Raw genomic sequence first — 20,651 nt, 5'->3', positions numbered from 1 at the left:
TCCAAAAAAGAAGCAAACAAATAAAATATCCATAAATCAAGTCATACATTAGTTGGAGGATTAAAAACTTCAAAATCACCATCCATCAATAGAAAAGCTTATTTTTCTCTATCAAAGCTATTAAAGTTTTAGCCGGAATGAACATAGGATAAACAAGTGGTGATGCTGGGGTTTAATTATAGTATGTGGCTCTATTGATAAATTTGATTTTTATTATTAATTTCATTTTGTACGTAATAGTAATTATGCAATTGGGTGTAGAAAGAGGTTAGATGAATTTAAATAAAATTTCCCAACACAATAACTTGTAAATAATTAACTATTTATATTACTACACGTATTAATTATGATTAAAAAATTAAAATTAAATATATGCAGGTCGGTTCAATTAACCGTAGCCTAAGAATTTTTGGAACCGCTTACCAAACCGATTAAGATAAGTGCGGTTCGTTTTAGCCACCAAAAATTAGAAGAAGAAAAAAAAAAAAAAAAAAAAAAAACCAAACCAAACCAAATAGCCGCGGGTGCTCTTCGTGCAGTTCAGTCGGTTTCGTTTAAAAAAAATGCCCAGCCCTCACCTCCAGCATAAGCCATTCAAGGCGGCCCAAGGTCCGCATCCCCTCTAGCTTTATTGCTACCATTTTCATGCTAGGCCTTTCCTTCCTTTTCACCCTCAAAAATCTACTTGCAAGATTAGCCACTTCTTTCAGTGACTCAATATTTCTCTCGGTGACTGTTGTCGTCTAGAATTTCAGTCAAGTGACCCTCTTCCACGGAACAAATGAAGAAGCTTGCCAGGTTTCTCTCTGCCTGAGGCCTAGGAAAAGAGAGTGCCATTTTGCTTGTTAGTAGCTGCACAAGGACAACTTCGAAACTGTAGACATCACTCTTTTCTGTTAGCTGGTTCGAATGAAAGTACTTAGGATCCAAGTACCCTAGCCTAGCACAAGAGTTGTTATTTGAGCTTGATCTAGAGTAATCAATCGCGAAGCTCCAAAGTCCGACACTCGCTATGGAATTGTCGTCGAATAGTATATTTGTTGTTTACACATCTTGGTGTATGATTTGCATGGAGGTGGAGGAGCGCAAGTAATAAGTATGCTAGTGCTCTGGCAGTTTCTGCTGCGATATTCAATCCTAACTCCCATGAAACCGATGATTCTTTGCTCTTTATGCTATGAAGATGATAAAAAAGAGTTTCCCCGGTGATGAACTCGTAAACTAGTAATGACACCGGTGTCTCTAAACAGCAACCCAATAGTTTCACTACATTTCTATGGTTGACTTGAGAAAGAACGATAACTTCATTGATAAACTGCTCACTTTGGGTTGAAGCTCCGATTTTCAACATTTTTATGGCAACCACTTCATTATCTGGTAGTATTCCTTTGTAGACTGTTCCAAAGCCTCCTTCGCCGACGACTCTGCTCTCATAATAGTTGTCTGTGCCCTTCTTAAGTTCTGCTGTAAAGATTGTTATTGTCTCCTCCCTCTTCTTTGAAATACTTTTCTCTGAGTTTGATATAATTATTTTTCTTCATTCTCTGAGTTTGATGTAGTTATTGCAAACACTGAATGCCAACACACAACGTCATTTAACCAGTCAAACAATTGGTATCCCCGACCAACTACTCTGATGCACACGCTAAATTCCATGCAAATCCTTTTGAAGAAGAAATTAGTTTGTGGTGTTGGGCCACTTCTTACGTGCAAGGTTGAGATCTCCACCACCTACTGCTCTGGTACATACCCTAAATAAAAACTTCCAAAATGATGACAAATAATATATATTTTTTTATACAAGCAATACTTTACTTTTAACTAAAATCTAAACTATAGCAAAGGAAATTTCAAATTAGAGTGTATAGAGAAAGCAAATCCGCTCTAGCCAATGTGGCTACACTTATTATTTGATGAAAAGAAACATTATTTCACTATGGCTAGAATGACAAACAATGTTGAGTTGATTATATGAAGCAGTGAATTATCTTCCATCATCATATGGAATTAACATCTGGATCTGAATGCTGTCATACTCACTAGCTGTACCAGTACTAGGACCACAATCAGCTCTAAAAGCCACAGGATAAGCATCTGAGTTAGGTGTCCCAAGTAAGTACTCAGTCTCTTCTGAAAAAATTTCAGCTTTTCCCCATGCATGCTTTTCTATAATTCTCATTCCTTCTAGCTCCATGGCAACTTCTTTCATTGTTGGCCTGTCCTCCCCTTTTAACCTTACACATCTTTTTGCGAGATTGGCCATTGTTTTTAGTGTCTCGATGTTTCTCTCGTTGACTATGGCATCATCGAGAATTTGATTCAAGCGATCCTCCTCCATTAAGCAAACAAAGAAGCTTGCTAGGTTTCTCTCTTCCTCAAGCCTGTCAAAAGAAAGTGCTACTTTGCTTGTTAGTAGCTCCATAAGGACAACTCCAAAGCTATAGACGTCACTCTTATCTGTTAGTTGATTCGTGAGGAAGTATTCAGGGTCTAAGTATCCGAATGTTCCTTGCACTAAAGTTGCAAGTTGGGCTTGATCAAGAGGAATCAATCGTGAAGCTCCAAAGTCTGACACTTTTGCAGTGTAATTTTCATCTAGCAGTATATTGGTCGCCTTCACATCTCGGTGTATAATTTGCATGAGAGCGGAGGAGTGTAAGTATGCTAGTGCTCCAGCAGTTTCAGCTGCTATCTTGAGTCGTAATTCCAATGAAAATGATGATCCTTTCCTCTTTTTACCATGAATGTGCTCAAAGAGAGTGCCGTGAGTGACAAACTCGTAAACGAGTAGAGGAACTTCTGACTCCAAACAACAACCCAATAACCTCACCACATTTCTATGGTTGATTTGAGAAAGAACAATCAACTCATTGACAAACTGCTCCTTCTGGGTTGGGACACCAATTTTAGACTTTTTTATGGCAACCACTTTATTGTTATCTGCTGCTAATATTCCTTTGTAAACTATTCCATAGCCTCCTTCACCAAGGATTCTACTTTCATGGTAATTGTTTGTTGCCTTCTCAAGTTCTTCTGCCGTGAAAATTTTTGTTGTCTCCACAGTGCCTCCTTGACTAGCGATTTTTTGTTGTAGCAATAAGCCACCATTTTCTTTAAAGTATTTTTCTTTGAGTTTGAGGAACTTTCTTCTCTGCATTCCCCAATATATCCAAGAAGATCCACTTAGTAAAAGCAAGAAGCCTCCACTGGCACCTGCAAAGATGATTGCAAAATTACAAGAAATTATACAGAGCAAATCATCAATGTATTAATCTTGTTTTTGTCGTCTGGCTAGTGCTTTTCTTGTTTAGAACAAATTAGGTTTTGGACAAAGTGATCTTTTGTGACAAAAAATGACATATACTACACAATGAGAATATTTACTCATTTGGTACATGCATGGATCTTTCTAAGAATATGTATGTAAGTATTAGTCATTCTTTGGGCAAGACAGACTCTTATTATATTTGTTAACAAGGTGCCGATATCAGTTTTAATATCATGTCAATAACAAAGTGTACATACCAATTTTGATTGGTACATTATTAACAATATTGATTTGAAAATCTGTCTTCTAGAGAGCACTTCTAATATATGTTTGAAAGTTTTGGATCTAAAAATGGTCGAGTAAACAAAATCTGAGTGCAATTGTTCAAAGAAAAATTAGCACGCTTAGAATTTTAGACTAGGATTATATGATGTGATAGATAATAAACTAACAACCCAATAAGAGATTTGTAACTAAGTTTGCACACAAGATCCGAGTTCAACTTTTTCCTCCACCAATATCCTTTGTATATATAAAAACACGCGCCTAAAGAAAAGTAAAATAATTACCTAGTGAAATTATAAGCAGGAGACTGAGCTTTGCTCGACCGTTATCCTTGATGCAACTTTTTTTATCCATATCGACATTTTTGTACCCTTTCGGACATTCACAAGTATAATTTCCCGCTGTATTTATGCAGGTTCCAATACTGCAGGAGTCTGAAGCCTCGCATTCATCAATATCTGATAAGAAAAAGAATGAATTAAATCCATGAACAAAAGGTAAAACTAAAATCCCACTTTTGAGACTTTTTGTAAACAACTCAGTACTATAAAATGCCCAAAGGAAACAGTACATGTACCCACAGATTTTGACAATCCACTGCAAATTTAGTAATTGGGTGCAATTACTAGGAAAAGAATCCTCTTCGGAACCCTTTTTACCTGAGTTAACTAAGCAAAAAATTCGGATTCTTGAAATTTGATCTAACATTAAAAGTTATTATAAGTTTTAATAAAACTTTTTATTTTTAACCGTTGAATTAAATTTTAACAGCTTGAATTTCGTGCTCAGTTGACTCAGGTGAAAGGGATTCCCAATTACTGTTAGCTTGTGGGCACTATCTTCACAGAGCAACAGCATCTGTGCCTAATTGGCGGCTACTTGGCATGGCCAGCTAAGCTTACATATGATTTTAAAGGTTATTTTGGGTTCAGTCTCCAATCAATTTAATGGTTAGATTGAAACTTTGTTTAATTAAATATTTTGATCGAGGTTCCTAGCATCATTTAAGGAATTTAACTCCTGTATTTATGTATTCAATATCCCACAAATTATGAAATTTAAATAAACTCAAATAATACTTTTACAATAATTACTTAAAAATCAATAATAAAGTAATACTGTTCTTCACATAGTTCTACCAAAAAAAAAATTTAATGCACCCATGTAATTATTAATATATTTTAAGAAATAACTACTGATATAATTTAAAGTATAAAATAAATACATGGTATTAGCATGGGTACATTCACCACAAAAATATGGGTCCATATTAAATTAAGAAATATGGTACATATTAAAACTTAAAATTATGGGTACAAATTAAAGCTAAAAATAATATTGGTACAAATTTTTAAAATGAGTACAAATTAAAAAAAATGAAAAATACTAAAAAGATGTATTTGGAAATGATTAATAAGTTTTTTATTTTCAAAATTGACATATGATGATATGTGAATAATTTGATATTCAAATAATGACATGGACAAAAGTTAAAAGACCTTGTCAAAAATGAAAAAAAAAAAATTTAATTGATGATAAAGAAAAAGGGAAAATTTGAAATAGGTCCAATTTTATAGACTACCTTTTGAAATAGGTCTAATTTTTAGTGACTTTTGACTTTTGAAATAGGTTCAATTTTTAGTTACTTTGGACCCATTTCAAAAAACCCAAAAAAAAAAAAGAGAAATGTAAACTTAATTTATTCTTATTTTAATGTCTTGAAACCACTGTAACAAAAATTGTTCGTCTAGATTATTACTGCATAGTGCATTCTTTTTCTATTTACCACGAACAATTTTTCTTTACTAATTAATATTATAGTCACCCCAACAAAACTAGCAATATTTTTTTTTTTTTTGACAAGAAACGATAGCAGTATTTTCTTGATCATCACAAACAAATACAAATGTATCAATTGGAACAATACTTCAGTGATGAACACATTGATTTGGAGTGAATTTGCATAAACAAGCAATTAATTAAAAACCTACACATATATCACAACCACAGGTGCACCAACACAAATTTGTCACAAGAACGATATATGCAACAAACCTATACCAATCCACATATTGATTTTCACTGATGAGCAAGGCCACACAATCATCGTTGGAGAGTGAAACTACATAAAATCTTCGTTGAAAGATGAAACCACATAATCATTGCTTGAAGGCAAGACCACATCAAGCTGTCACACAAAGGCGGACCACATATCCCCCACACACGGCACAAACAAAAGTGGCAATTATTTGCTGACTAATGCTGTTTTTTACTACTAGTACTTTGCAACATATAATAAGATATAAAGGGATCAAAAGTGTTCTGAATCCCTCAACGCAAACCCCCAATGAGCCTAACAATACGGAAGAGGATCCTCTTTGGATTCACTTTGTATTTAATTTTAAATAAAAAAAATCAAATGATTTCTGACCGCATGATACACAATAAATGGTTAAGATGTGAGGATCTCTAGGATCCCCACAATTTAAATCCGGATGGATCCAAATCCTAATAATACAATCATATATGCAAGAAAGTCAAGCAAATTGAAAATTTATTTGTTTAAACTATAATCAAATAAGTAGACCTACCTACATATACACACACACGCATAGACGCACATGCATACACACACACACACACACGTACACGCATACACACATACACATGTGCATGCATACATACATACATATGCATGCATGCATACATACATACATACATACATATATATAATATGTTTTGATATACGCAAAATTGTTTATAATAATAATAATAATCAAATGGTCAAATGGTGTCTAGATTTATTTACCTTGGCAACCATCCGGGAGGTATGGGTTCCCTTCGTAACCTGGCAGGCACCGGCATATGTAGCCTGAAGACCGATTATGGCAGTAGCTATTTGCCTTGCATGCAAAAGTGCTCTCGTTTTTAGCTGCAATATTACATAACTCATTCCCCTTCCCAATTTCCCAATCAATAATTGCCGGAAGCCGGGCTGTATCGTTTAGTTCTCGAAAACTTGTACTGTTAAAGTTGAACTCGCCTTCTTGCACAAGGAACGCGTAGCTGCATGGGTTGAAGTGCCACACAGCCTTATGATTGTTAAAGCTTCTCAAGGTCACAGTCTGATTTTTCAGCCCACTAGGGATTTTAGTTTGGCAACATCCAACGCCAGAGCAAGTATCCCGCTGATCGATAGCGTTGTCAAGATTGTCACATATGGACACGCACCCAGTTGTGTACTTTTGTCCACCCCGGTAACCTGTAAAGAACGCATATGTGTCGCATCCAACTGCGACAAACATGTTTTTGGTTCCGGAGATGGCGTAAGGAGGAGGAACCCGGAGCCTGGAATTGTTCCGTGTGGTCAAGTTGCCTTGAGCATCGTAACAATCATTGGCTGCGAACTGTAGTATTTGGAGCTCACCGTCATAAAGAGATATGTTGGTAATTTCGATATTGCTCGTCATCAAACGTGTTGTTGGCTGTTGAGTGGAATTTTCACAAGTGATGTTAAACCGCCTTTCGAGGTAGCAACCGGTGCCTATGCCAAATGGGTATGGAATTGTGAGATTACCACAATGGTCAGGGCAGCCAGGCAGTGCCTGAGGCGGAAGGAGAGATTGAGCTGTTGTTGGAGTTGGAGTTCCTAGTAAAATTGTAACCGCTACCACTATTACTAAAGAGAGACGCAAAATCTGCATCCTCCTATGTAACGCCATATAGTACTAACTAATAAGGGTCGAGCAGATCCTAGCAGTAATAGAGAAAATCCAAGCAGGTGATGGATCCAAGAAATTAAGGAACTGCTAATTAAGAAGGTTGGCCTTCTGTAGGAATATATATATATGGAAGGGATTAAAACGCTTGGTGGCATATTTTGTGTTGGGGGAAAATGCCTTCCTCATCTTGACTTTGTCTGTCAGTGTTCTAGTCCACCGTTAGGCTTTGTCCGGTTTATGACTTAGTACTTAGTTTTGACATAAAAAAAAAAAAAAGACCTGGTGCTAAGTCATTAGTCAATAAACGACGGTACTGTGCAAAGTCAAGTCAAGTTTATTTAATTATTTAAAGTTAAGTCAAGAAAGATTGCTGGTGTGAATTTATTGATTATTTTCTTTATTTTTTTTTATTTTTTAAGAAACTAGTTGTCGAAATACTTTTGTGAGGGCTGCATAGTCTCTGTATTTTGAGTAAGAAAGAGATCATCTTTCGATCTTTTCTAAAAAGATCACCGAATTAAGTGATTTAGGCATTTGAAATTTTATCCAACGATCTATTTATTTTGATTCCTTAAAAGTTATAATAAATTTTAACCATTTGATAAAATTTCAAAGGCCCAATTCACTTGATTTGGTGGTCTTGATGGAAGTGTTTTGAGTAAAAACAAGAAAGAAAAGATTGATGGTGGAGCAAGAACTTATCAACGTTTTATTGGTTTCTAAAAAAATTAAATTGTAGATATTGTTTTCTTGTTTTCTAGAAACCTATAAAAGGTTTATAAGGTCTTTGTACTACAATCTAGCTTTTCCTTCTTGTTTTTAATCTTAAAACACTGACTTACATCGTCCTCACGGTAAGAAGTTTAATAAATCATATATATATTAAAACTCAGTGTCGGATGGCACTGTTCATCAGCAGTGTCCGGATAGATTTGTCCCCCGGTTTCTTCTTGGTCTACCGTTGAGCGGCCTCCTTTGCACAGCGAAAGGACCACCTTGTCCTTGCTGGCCACGCGTTCTTCCGACTGCCTTTCCTGTTAGATTTCTCTGCTGTTTCATTCTCTGCCTTCCATTTTCTGTAATTGCATTTTTTTTTCCCTCCTCCACATCTACACGTGTTGGTCATCGTGGAAAGAAAAGTGGTGGAAAGCAGTGGAAAAGCCCATTTGCTTTCGTTCACTGATCTGGGGCTTAATTGATACTGAAGTTATTCTGAAAAAAGTTAGTATAAAAAAAAGTTGGAGGTTATTTTTATGTTTGATAAACATTCAGCTTTAGTTTTTTTTCACATCTGTTTTACATAAAAGTTTATCAAACACTATAATACTATTTTTTTTTTCAAAAGTACTTTTACAAAAAAATTTACCAAACACTCTACTGCTTTATTTCACAATTGGTTATTTTCGCAGAAGAAACGGTTTTTTTTCAAAGTACGACAATACCAAACCCGCCCTCAAAGGTGCATCCCCTCCCATCGCCGTTCTCGAGTTCTCTCGATGGCGTTTTGTCTTTCACTTTGTTGCCAAAAACGAAGGAACCAATCAAAATTTATGCAAATCATTTTCCTAGAAAAATAGAAACGATGCGCTGTTCTTCCCTCATTCTCCAGGTTCCTTCCTCCTTCCTCCCCATCCGTTGGATAGCGTCTCCTCCATTTCGACCTCTCTCTTAGAAACACAGTGGAAAGATCTCTTCAGTTTTCTTTGTCAGGATCTCTGGAGAAAAAAAAAGTAGATTTATTTTTTTAGTTTTTGGTTTGTGGGTTTTTAATTTTTTGACTTTTTGTGCAGGTAAAGGAAGAACCCAGAAGAGATAAGTTCACCGAAGGACTTGATAGGAGCATCCTTCATTGGGTTAGAGAGGTTTGTGAAGAAAAATCATTACCCTCTTCCCTTTTTCGAATTAAAAAAATAAATAAAGTAGGGTTTAAATTTACTGTTGTTTGATTTAGTCCTCAGCACCATTCGTGGTACTTGTACTCATTCACTACCCGATAAATAAAACCCATTTTTTAATTTTATGGGGGTTTTGGTGTGATTTTGGTTTTTGATGTTTTCTTAGTGATTGATTTCTTTGGTGTTTAATTTTTTTATGTTTTCTCAGTGATTGAATTATGGGTTTTTAGCCGCCCCTAATTTCAGTGTCCCAGGCAGCAAAGAGAGTTTGCCCCTGTTTGTTTTTCCTTTTCTCACCAGATATCTTTGCTAGCATGATTCGCCAAACTCGCTGATCGCGTCTGCTCTCGCTGACCAGGTATGACTTCTTTCACTTTCCGTTTGTTTCTCAGGAAAATTTAGGGCTAGAAAGTGTGTAGAATTTTAATCTTTAAACTTTAAACTATCCTTTACATAGAGAAATTAAATTTTAATCCCAGTTTCTGTATTTCTCTATAATTGAAGGTCTTCAACTCCCTAAAAGGCCAATTAACACCAGCAACCACAACACCAACAATGACTAATGCAGCTTAGGTACAATTAAACTATTAGCCCTATACTATGAATGAAGAAGAAGAGCAAAGTAAGATAAGATTGCAGAGAAAGGTAAAGAGAGAGAGAGAGAGAAGAAGAGAGAGAATGAAATAATGCTTTGTATATTGCAGAATGAAATCAGATACAAGTCACAGAGAGAAGTTCTCTATTTATACATGCTCTTTGCTTTTGTAGTAAGTTTCTAACAAACTAATAACCACCTTATAGCTTCCTACAATCCTAACTATCTAACTAACAGACTTGCTGATGTGGATAACGACCTTGCTGATGTGGATTGTTGATGTGGTAGGTTGCTTATGTGTATATCAGTCAACATCCCCCTTAATTTCAACTGGGTTTCCTAGCTTGAGATTGAAAGAATGCTTGAGAAATGATGGACTATGCAACCCCTTAGTTAAAATATCAGCAGTTTGGTCTTCAGTTGACAAGTATTGAACATAGAGATCTTCTTTTTGGACTTTCTCCCTTACAAAATGATAATCTGTGTCTAAGTGCTTAATCCTGGAATGAAACACTGGATTTACATTTAGAGCAATGGCAGATTTGTTGTCACAATAGATCATAGGGGAAGAATTCAATACCCCAACCATATCTTTTAACACATTTCTTATCGAAGCTATATCAGCGGCTGTATGAGCTAAGGCCTTATACTCAGCTTTTGTAGAGCTTATTGACATAGAGTCTTGTTTCTTTGATTGCCAAGAAACTGGATTACTTCCAATGTAAACTACATATCCAGTGACAGACCTTCTTGTATTTAAGTCTGCAGCCCAATCTGCATCACTAAATGCATTAATGCCAACTTCTGTACTAGTTGAGAATGTGATTCTATGCTGCATAGTTCCTTTTAAAAATCTTAATATCCTTTTAACTGCCCCAAAATGAACCTCAGTTGGTTTAGCCATGAATTGACACACTGTGTGCACTGCATATGCAATATCTGGCCTTGTAAAGGTTAGATATTGCAGTGATCCAACAATGCTTTTATATAAACTGGGATCTGACAATGTATCTCTTTTAGTGAGAAGCAAAGGATTATGAGGTTTGCATGGTGTTGATGCTGGTTTACATGAGTCCATACCAGCTTTGTGAAGAAGATCTTTAACATACTTAGACTGATTAATACAAATATCTCCATTTGACTTGTAATTGATCTGCAAACCAAGAAAATATGTCAACCTGCCCATATCTTTGAGCTCAAACACCTCAGATAGTTCCGTGATTATCCTTTGAACTTTACTGGAATTGGAACCAGTAATGATAATGTCATCTATATAGGGAAGTAGTATGGCAATATCATTTTCACACTATTTGACAAATAAACTGGATTCTGATGTTGAAGATTTAAATCTCATTGCAAGTAGATAGCTTGTGAACTTAGAGTTCCAAGCTCTTGGAGCCTGTTTAAGCCCATAGAGAGATTTAATCAGTTTGTAGACATGTGTTGGCTTAGTTATATCCACAAAACCCTGAGGTTGTTTCATGTAGATATCTTTTTGCAATTCCCCATGCAGGAATGCATTTTTAATAACAAGCTGTCTCAAATCCCAATGGTTAATTGTAGCCAATGCTAAGATAATTCTAACTGTGGTATGTTTCTAAATAATCAACACCTTGCTCCTCGAAAAAACCTTGTGCCACCAGCCTTGCTTTGTACCTTGAAATTGTGCGATCTGGATTTTTTTTTATTTTGTATACCCATTTGCTGCCAATAATAGACCTATCACTAGGTGGTGGAACTAATTCCCAAGTTCCTTGAGCCCTAAGAGAGTCATACTCTTCTTCCATCGCACTTTGCCACTATGGCATTGTAGCAGCTTTCCTGAATGTTGATGGTTCAGCAGCATCACTGTTAACAACCAAAAGGAAAAACCTCCACCAAAGTAAGTGTCTTCAGTTAATTGAAGTGACTGAAGTTCAGGCAAGGTAGCTAAATATCCCTTATAACTCCTCTGTGGTATTGTACCACTCTTCAATCTAGTGACCATTGGATGAACAGAAGCATTACTTGATTCACCAAAAGTAGATGATATGGAAGATGAGAAGGGTAGAATTACCTCAAGTAGTATGTCATTATGGACAGGCAACATTTATGATACATCATGAGAGCTAGGAGTGATCGGATGAGGATAATGAGTTGATGAAGCACCCTGTGACAGTGATGAATGTTTTGCAATAGATACTAAATCCAATGAGTTCAATCTACCAACAGAATGAGCATTATTTTCAGATAAAGACAGTGACATATCATGTGCAGCCTCACTGTGATTGTCTCTATGAATACCTGGAGCTTCTGTAACATTCTGGATAGGAACCTGAATCACAATGGGTCTCTAATTGCTACATGAAAATTGTGAATCTTTACTGAACTTGGTACTCTATAGGGAAACACTGATTCATTTTCCTTGTTTCAATGTTGTAACATATAACTCCCTTATACCCTAGAGCATAACCAAGGAAAACACACTGTACAGACCTTGCTTGTAGCTTATTTGCATTATAGGCCCTGAGAAATGGATACACAACTGTCCCAAACACTTTTAAATTCTGAATATCAGGGATCTTACCAAATAGCATCTGATATGGAGACTGCATTTGTAACACTTTACCTGGCATTCTATTAATAAAAAAAGGTTGCATATGAACAAGCATGAAACCAAAAAGATGGAGACAAGTTTGCTTCAAACATTAAAGTCAATGCAGTCTCTATCAGATGTCTATGTTTCCTCTCAGAAATGCCATTATGTTGAGGAGTATATGGACATGATATTCTATGAACAATCTCTTTTTATTCCAAAAATTAGACAAACACTTTACTCATATACTCTCCTCCTCCATCAGTTTGCAAACATTTACTCATATACTCTCCTCCTCCATCAGTTTCCAAAAATTAGACAAACACTTTACTCATATACTCTCCTCCTCCATCAGTTTGCAAACATTTAATACAAAAGCATGGAACTTTATAAATGCAGAGATTGCTTCAGATTTATTAACCAAAGGAAATATCCACAAGAACCTTGAATACTCATCAATAAAACTGATGTAATGTCTATATCCTTCAATTGATATCTTTGGAGAAGGCCCCCCATACATCTGAATGTACTCTTTCAAACATAAAGGTAGCGCTACTTTGTTTTACAGGAAAATATTACCTACACATTTTACTTGAAATACATGAAGTACATATTGACTGAGAAGAATCTATACTAACTGGTACTTTTGTTGCTTTCAACATAGATGCCAATACTTATTCAGAAGGATGACTTAGCCTCTTATGCGAAATTGCAGTCTTTATCTTCTTTCCCATAAAGCTAACTTTCACATCTTTTGTCTTTTCATTTGTAGAACAAGATCTTGAAAACACTGTCACAGGTATTGTAAAAAGATCCCCATCACTCATTCCTTGGTAGAGTATCACATTGGTTGCCTTGTCCTGTATGAAAAACACATTATCATCACATATAAACTAGCAGCCATTATCATAACACAATTTCTTAACTGACAGAAGATTCACAATGATATGTGGTACATGCAAAACATTTTTCAAGAATAAGCAATGATCTTGAGTAATGAGTTTAGTGGAACCAATATGTTTCACATCCAAACCTTGACCATTTCCAATGATTATCTTCTCATCACCGTTGTATGCAGTGACTTGATTCATATTGTTGACATTTGCTATCGTATGATGCGTAACACCAGTATCTAGGACCCATGTATCAGCAGCAGAAAACCCATGTGGTTGAGACTCATTAGGTACTAGAGAGAAACTCTCTGGACCTTGTGCAGACTTGGCAGTGAGTGTTGGAGGTGGTGGAGCCCCTTGATAGGCATAATTGTTCCTATGAAAACACTCCAATGCATTGTGACCCTTCTTTCCACAGATCTGACATACCAAGAGTTGATATTGATTGTTATTATTAGTACTCCTAAAATGACAATTAAGCGTAATGTGACCTCTTCTTGAGCATATTTGACATTCAGGAGTAATAGATGATCTACAGGTAGTATTCCCATTCCAACTCTGCCAATTTGAACCATTCTTTGATCCACCAATGGATGACTGACCATTGAAACTTGACTGTGAACTCTTACCTTGATTAGAAAAACTGTCATTTAATCCCTTATTTTTGCTGCCAAAGTAATGTTTTGAAGAGTTGTGTCCATAGGAATTCTTGTTAGAACTGAATGTCCCTCGATTCTGAGTATTGAAAGGCCTTTGATTACCGCCAGTAAAACCATATCCTCCTTGATAGCCATGTGCCCCCACATTAGAACTTTCATCTCCTTGATAACCATCTGCCCCCATGGTTGAACTTTCACCGGATAACTACCGTTTGCTTGATAGGAACTAGTGTGACCATTGCCATTATCACCATTCATATACATTGCAAACATTGAACCTGTAAGAGCTATGACTCTGGATTCTATGGTAAGTTCAGCACTGAGAAGCTGTGCACAAAAGTCTTTCAAAGAGATTGGTGTTTCCCTTGCCAATATCACAGTTTTGATCATATCAAATTCCTGTGGTAATCCAGTTAAAATAGCAATAAACAGATCATTTTTAGATACCCTTTCTCCAGCAGAGATTAATTGATCTCTTATGGCCTTTAATTTCAACAGAAATTTGTCAATCGAATCCCCTCCTTTTTGTGCATTATGGAACTCAGTCTTCAGCTGATTAATCCTGGATACTGAGACAAGCAAAACGATAAGGTTGCAATAATCAAACTAAGTAAAGCCATATCCTTTTTCACCCAATTCTTATAGGCAGTAGTTATCTCTTTTGTCACACCATTCTCAGTATGTATCACATATTTTGGTGGACATGGATTATCTCTCGTAAAGAAATCCAACAAATCATAACCACTCGAGACTGATTGAAACTGAAAATTCCATTTAACAAAATTATCATCTTGCAACTTCACAGATCCTGTAATATTCTTTGACATGGTGACATTTAACACAGGAATTCGACTATTCCCAACAAAGTTCAAGAAACTATCAATTAAGATTTGTATACAACTTGCAATTAAGAGCAACTCACAAAACCCTCTTCGGCAGTTGGCCTTTAACAAAGAGGATAGAGCGGAAAGACTTCAAGATTCAACACTCCGGCCTTCAAGGAGTAGAAATTATACAAACCAAGAAACAGATGGCAATCGGCCTTTGTAAACATTCATATCTTCGAAAAACACTTCAACTGGCTATCAGCCTTGTAAAAAACAGAGAAAAGAGTAACGAAGAACTCACTAACATAAAACAGCAAACAGCTAGAGGGAACAAAACTTTCTCGGCAAAGAAACCACCATTGACGAGCACCAAGAACACCAAATCTTCATCCACCTTTCGCATAAAACAGTAGTCGGTCAGAAATAGTGCAGCGGAAAACGGACGATCGCGCGATGATACCATATTAACACTACACTATGAATCGACGAAGAAAAGCAAAGTAAGACAAGATTGCAGAGAAATGTAGAGAGAGAAGAAGAGAGAGAATGAAATAATACTTTGCATATTGCAGAATGAAATCAGATACGAGTCATAGAGAGAAGTTCTCTATTTATACATGCTCTTTGCTTTTGTAGTAAGTTTCTAACAAACTAATAACCATCTTATAGCTTCCTACAATCCTAACTGTCTAACTGACAGACTCGCTGATGTGGATAACAACCTTGCTGATGTGGATTGCTGATGTGGTAGGTTGCTTATGTGTATATCAGTCAACATAAACAACCATAATTCCCAAGTTTTGATTAATTTTTTACTAATTCGCTATTTTTTAAATATAATCACACCATCCGTGTTGATATGAACAGTCCATGATGTGTTTAATGTGTTGAAAGATGCGAAAAAAAATGGAAAATTTGGGGTGACTGTTGTGTTTTGGTTTAATCGTTTCGGGGTTAGTTCAAAATTGAAATTGAATGGTAGGTAGTTTATCGGTATAATCATTACTCTCAATAATTTTTCTATTGTTTTTTACAATGCCTTTTTTTGTTGTTGTTGCTTAGCTTGGATAAAGATTGAGGCTTTGAATTGAGAGTGAGCTTAATTATTGTTCAGTGTTTATTCTGTTTAGTGCATTTATGGTCTTTGTAAATGACGATGTTGTATCTCATATGCACGAAATGATTTCATCAATTGTGTTGTATCTACTATATATGCAAAGCATAATGCTAGCTAATCTTATTGTTATTAACTCTTCCTTCTACCTTTCGATTTTTGTTATGATGTGCATGCTATTGAATTTGGGAGAAAGCTTGCATCCAAACTCTTTTTTGCATGATGTTCTTGAGTGAGTCCCTTGAACTTTAACTTGAAGTTTCTTTATATTCTCAATCACTTTGTTTTATTGCTAGGAAATTCTGAGTGGAAAGAAGTTCAAAGAAAAATACTCAAGCAAAATTACATTTGATCTACAAAAGGTTGGACTGACATATTTCTTAGACAATGAAGGCGTGAAATATAAGTGGACAATTACAATTATTGTTTTCATGTCAAACCAACTTGCGTCACATATATTATGCCATTGCTGACATATTTTCTTCCGTTGTTTTCAACAATGCTTTTATGTTGCACCAGGAAAAATCTATTTGAGGATGGGAACCACATGTATCGGTTCTTGGATGATGATCCAATTGAATCTCGGACAGTAATTCAGAATAGGAAGGGATACCGAGTTGAGTTCATGGATTAGAGTAGGTCGGGTTAATTATGCTTTAGCAGATGCTTTCTTTGACTTAATGTCAATTAATTGACGTTTATCATAGTGTGCATGTGCAGATGCTTTTTATTTTTTCAATTGATGCTTTAGCAGTTTCTATTATCTACTTTTTGGGGTATAAATTGTATCTATGATTTCAAAATACATGTTCTTCATGACAATCTATGGTATTTATGAAATAAATCATGTTAGAGTAATTTTTTTTTCCTTTGTCTTCACTGTAATCCCGGCGAAAAGCAGTTGCAGACTTGCAGCAGATGCACTATGCACATAAGTAAAACATTTTACTATCATGTCTTTCTTGGTTAGTAATTCTGGTATAGCTGATTGATGTTAATTTCAATTGTGTGGTTTTTGTTCCTGGCTTTATGCTTATAGTGCAGTGTATTTTCTATATATACAATTTTCTCCTTCAGTTTCTATTATTTTTCGTTTTTTTTTTCTTCGAGGTATAATCCAATAGCTAATAAGTATGCTCCTATATTCGACACTTCAAATATGTCTAGAACTGATGTTATTATTTACTATTTTCATTTTTATAGAAGGAAAGGTTTTTCGTTCTTCATTTCTTGCTATATCATCTTGGGTTGTGCAAACTATATATATATAGAGTTAATTCTTGCTAAGATTTTTGCAGACTGTTTTTGTTATGTCGAAGTTGAAACCTTTTTTTTAGGGTTTGTAAATAGATTTCACATGTATGTAAATAGTATATATACACATTGTAACCTTCTACATATTTTTATACGATTTTAAAACCCGCAGCACCATGTGGGCACTTTTGCTAGTCATTTCTAAACAAAAACAACAAAGTTTTATCTTACTAAGTGGGATCGGCTATATGTATTTCGTTAGATCCAGGTAGTCCAAGTTTTTTCTTAGAATCTCTGTCCAATTCTTCCTAGATCTTCCTCTACCCCTTGGGCCTTGAGCCTCTGTCTAGTAATTGCAACTTCTTATGGGAGCGTCGTAGGTATTCGATTCATATGTTCAAACCACCTTAACTGATTTTCTCTCATCTTACCTTCAACTTTAGCTACTCCTAATTTACCTCGGATATCCTCATTCTTAATCTTGTCATTTGTCGTGTGCCTAATTATTGTTCAGTGTTTATTCTGTTTAGTGCATTTATGGTCTTTGTAAATGACGATGTTGTATCTCATATGCAAAATTACATTTGATCTACAAAAGGTTGGACTGACATATTTCTTAAACAATGAAGGCGTGAAATATAAGTGGACAATTACAATTATTGTTTTCATGTCAAACCAACTTGCGTCACATATATTATGCCATTGCTGACATATTTTCTTCCGTTGTTTTCAACAATGCTTTTATGTTGCACCAGGAAAAATCTATTTGAGGATGGGAACCACATGTATCGGTTCTTGGATGATGATCCAATTGAATCTCGGACAGTAATTCAGAATAGGAAGGGATACCGAGTTGAGTTCATGGATTAGAGTAGGTCGGGTTAATTATGCTTTAGCAGATGCTTTCTTTGACTTAATGTCAATTAATTGACGTTTATCATAGTTTGCATGCGCAGATGCTTTTTATTTTTTCAATTGATGCTTTAGCAGTTTCTATTATCTACTTTTTGGGGTATAAATCGTATCTATAATTTCAAAATACATGTTCTTCATGACAATCTATGGTATTTATGAAATAAATCATGTTAGAGTAATTTTTTTTTCCTTTCTCTTCACTGTAATCCCGGCGAAAAGCAGTTGCAGACTTGCAGCAGATGCACTATGCACATAAGTAAAACATTTTATTATCATGTCTTTCTTGGTTAGTAATTCTGGTATAGCTGGTTGATGTTAATTTCAATTGTGTGGTTTTTGTTCCTGGCTTTATGCTTATAGTGCAGTGTATTTTCTATATATACAATTTTCTCCTTCAGTTTCTATTATTTTTCGTTTTTTTTTTCTTCGAGTTATGTATACTATTGATGTTGTTATTGTAACTTGAGAAGCTGAGCAATATGGAGTGCCAACTTGAGTCACATCTGAAGTTCATTACAGAGGCCTGGCTACAGTTACACCACAAATTACCACACTTTTCTACCAAGAGTGTTGCTTCACTATCTCCAGATAGTGGAATGTAGGCGAGTACTAAAATTGACATATGCCGATGGATGTTATGTGCTGGAGCATGAACATGCCAAGTTGTTTTGAGTACTTGCAAGGTATGTCATTTTCTCAAGCTCAAAGAGACAATGCATCGTATTGCTTTGTCCTAGTTTACTTCTGTTTTTGCAGGTGAAGCTGAGTCGGAACGACTTCATCAATGTGCAGAGGATGAGCTACAAGTTTACCTCAATGATAAGGACATCAAAAGATTTCAATGAGTTTCGCACAAAACTTGCTGGATTGACCATGTTATGTTCCACTAAAGATATTACACTACTTTTCTAATTGGATAAGTTGACTCGGGTTACAATGATATAGCTTTTCAGTTTATTCATACTAAGATTAGTTTTGCTAAGTGGGAATGCCATGATTGAAATTTTATAGAAATGATGAATGGGCCAATCTAAAATACCAAATTTCAGCTGATGAACTCACTCTTATATGACTGTTACTGCATATACTCATTTTTTATTTCGTTGGGATTTATTTTGGTTTCGCAAAGAACTGAATTTGATCTTATCTATAGCTCTATACGCATGTAGTTTTTCTCTTTTTTGGTCTTGAGTATTTGGTTGGTTATATTTAACAATCTTTTGGAATATAGAGAATCTTTGCACCAATGTCGTATTCCTGGATTTCGTGATGATTTGGCATTGAGATGTTAAGCAAAGGTAGACATGGGAACCGCAGATTGCTCGAAACTATCTCAAAGAAGTGGAGAGATTTGTTACGTAGCTCCAGACTATGCCAGTTATGAAGCTCTAGAAAAATGGTGCGGAAATTGGATGTTCGTCATCGACGAGGTATAATCCAATAGCTAATAAGTATGCTCCTATATTCGACACTTCAAATATGTCTAGAACTGATGTTATTATTTACTATTTTCATTTTTATAGAAGGAAAGGTTTTTCGTTCTTCATTTCTTGCTATATCATCTTGGGTTGTGCAAACTATTCATTATAGGGGATCCCTTCATATATATATATATATATATATATATATATGTATATATATAGAGTTAATTCTTGCTAAGATTTTTGCAGACTGTTTTTGTTATGTCGAAGTTGAAACCTTTTTTTTAGGGTTTGTAAATAGATTTCACATGTATGTAAATAGTATATATACACATTGTAACCTTCTACATATTTTTATACGATTTTAAAACCCGCAGCACCATGTGGGTACTTTTGCTAGTCATTTCTAAACAAAAACAACAAAGCTTTATCTTACTAAGTGGGATCGGCTATATGTATTTCGTTAGATCCAGGTAGTCCAAGTTTTTTCTTAGAATCTCTGTCCAATTCTTCTTAGGTCTTCCTCTACCCCTTGGGCCTTAAGCCTCTGTCTAGTAATTGCAACTTCTTATGGGAGCGTCGTAGGTCTTCGATTCACATGTTCAAACCACCTTAACTGATTTTCTCTCATCTTACCTTCAACTTTAGCTACTCCTAATTTACCTCGGATATCCTCATTTTTAATCTTGTCATTTGTCGTGTGCCTATACATCCAATGAACCCTTCTAAAGATAAAAATAAATAAAAAATCAACTATAAATTTGAAACAAATCAAAAACCCGTGATGAACGTGAACTAATGGGATTTGCCAAAAAAAATATGAAGTAAGGGAAAACTTTGACCTTCACTAAATTAATATTTTATCCAACAATATACAATTTGCAAGGAACACCGTGGCATCATCTGAATGTGAGATCTTCCCAAATTAATAAGTAAAAGCATTCTCATCCTTGGTCGTTTTAATAGATTATTTTTGCAAAAATTTGTCTAAATTGGAAGTTATTTAACTATTTGATTGTTATTGTGAACATTTCATTGTGTTTTTAGCAACACTATGCTTGTCTAGTTTTACTGTCACAAATTTTTTTCAATTAAACAATAATGTCAAATTTACTCCAGTATTGCTATTATGGAAAGACATTATTGTGAATATATTGATAAAATAAAAATCTTAAGGTATATTTAGTTGGGGAAGCAAAAAATCCAACCCTCACTGTCAAAAAAACCA

The 20,651-nt window shown here is 35.3% G+C and overlaps 1 protein-coding gene, 1 long non-coding RNA gene and 1 pseudogene across 19 annotated transcripts; 1 reads left to right on the top strand and 2 right to left on the bottom strand.

Annotated features, from left to right (window-relative positions):
* Nucleotides 1–476: 476 nt before the first annotated feature.
* Nucleotides 477–1,685, bottom strand: LOC148693819 (wall-associated receptor kinase 3 pseudogene; annotated as a pseudogene).
* Nucleotides 1,686–1,726: 41 nt separating this feature from the next.
* Nucleotides 1,727–7,384, bottom strand: LOC137727358 (wall-associated receptor kinase 5-like). Its single transcript, XM_088677712.1, has 3 exons — nucleotides 6,363–7,384; nucleotides 3,838–4,011; nucleotides 1,727–3,213 (listed from the first exon to the last, which is right to left on the bottom strand). The coding sequence occupies exons 1-3, from the start codon at nucleotides 7,273–7,275 to the stop codon at nucleotides 1,985–1,987; spliced, it is 2,316 nt and encodes a 771-aa protein (XP_088533838.1). The 5' UTR covers nucleotides 7,276–7,384; the 3' UTR covers nucleotides 1,727–1,984.
* A 1,333-nt stretch (nucleotides 7,385–8,717) lies between these two features.
* Nucleotides 8,718–19,548, top strand: LOC137729552 (uncharacterized). 18 transcript variants are annotated; one of them, XR_015952334.1, is made up of 6 exons: nucleotides 8,718–9,528; nucleotides 9,675–9,937; nucleotides 10,054–16,195; nucleotides 17,686–17,716; nucleotides 17,843–18,685; nucleotides 18,759–19,548. It is a non-coding gene; the product is annotated as an uncharacterized LOC137729552 (long non-coding RNA). The 18 variants fall into 18 exon arrangements; XR_015952332.1 differs by lacking the exon at nucleotides 9,675–9,937 and having other exon boundaries at nucleotides 8,718–8,884; nucleotides 9,066–9,137; nucleotides 16,130–16,195; nucleotides 17,843–19,548; XR_015952333.1 differs by having other exon boundaries at nucleotides 17,843–19,548.
* The last annotated feature ends 1,103 nt before the right edge of the window (nucleotides 19,549–20,651 follow it).

This window comes from Pyrus communis, chromosome 10 (assembly GCF_041283825.1).
Source record: "Pyrus communis isolate YQ-2024b chromosome 10, ASM4128382v1, whole genome shotgun sequence".
NCBI classification, from domain to species: domain Eukaryota; kingdom Viridiplantae; phylum Streptophyta; class Magnoliopsida; order Rosales; family Rosaceae; genus Pyrus; species Pyrus communis.
This window is presented reverse-complemented; position numbering and strand designations above follow the sequence as displayed.

Bases quoted from the DNA above. Each gene is read 5' to 3' on its own strand.
- LOC137727358 (XM_088677712.1), bottom strand. From the start codon at position 7,275: ATGGCGTTACATAGGAGGATGCAGATTTTGCGTCTCTCTTTAGTAATA. The intron at 4,012-6,362 runs GTAAATAAATCT...TTTTCTTATCAG, and splicing joins CCTCCCGGATGGTTGCCAAG to ATATTGATGAATGCGAGGCT. The intron at 3,214-3,837 runs GTAATTATTTTA...TCATCTTTGCAG, and splicing joins CCTGCTTATAATTTCACTAG to GTGCCAGTGGAGGCTTCTTG.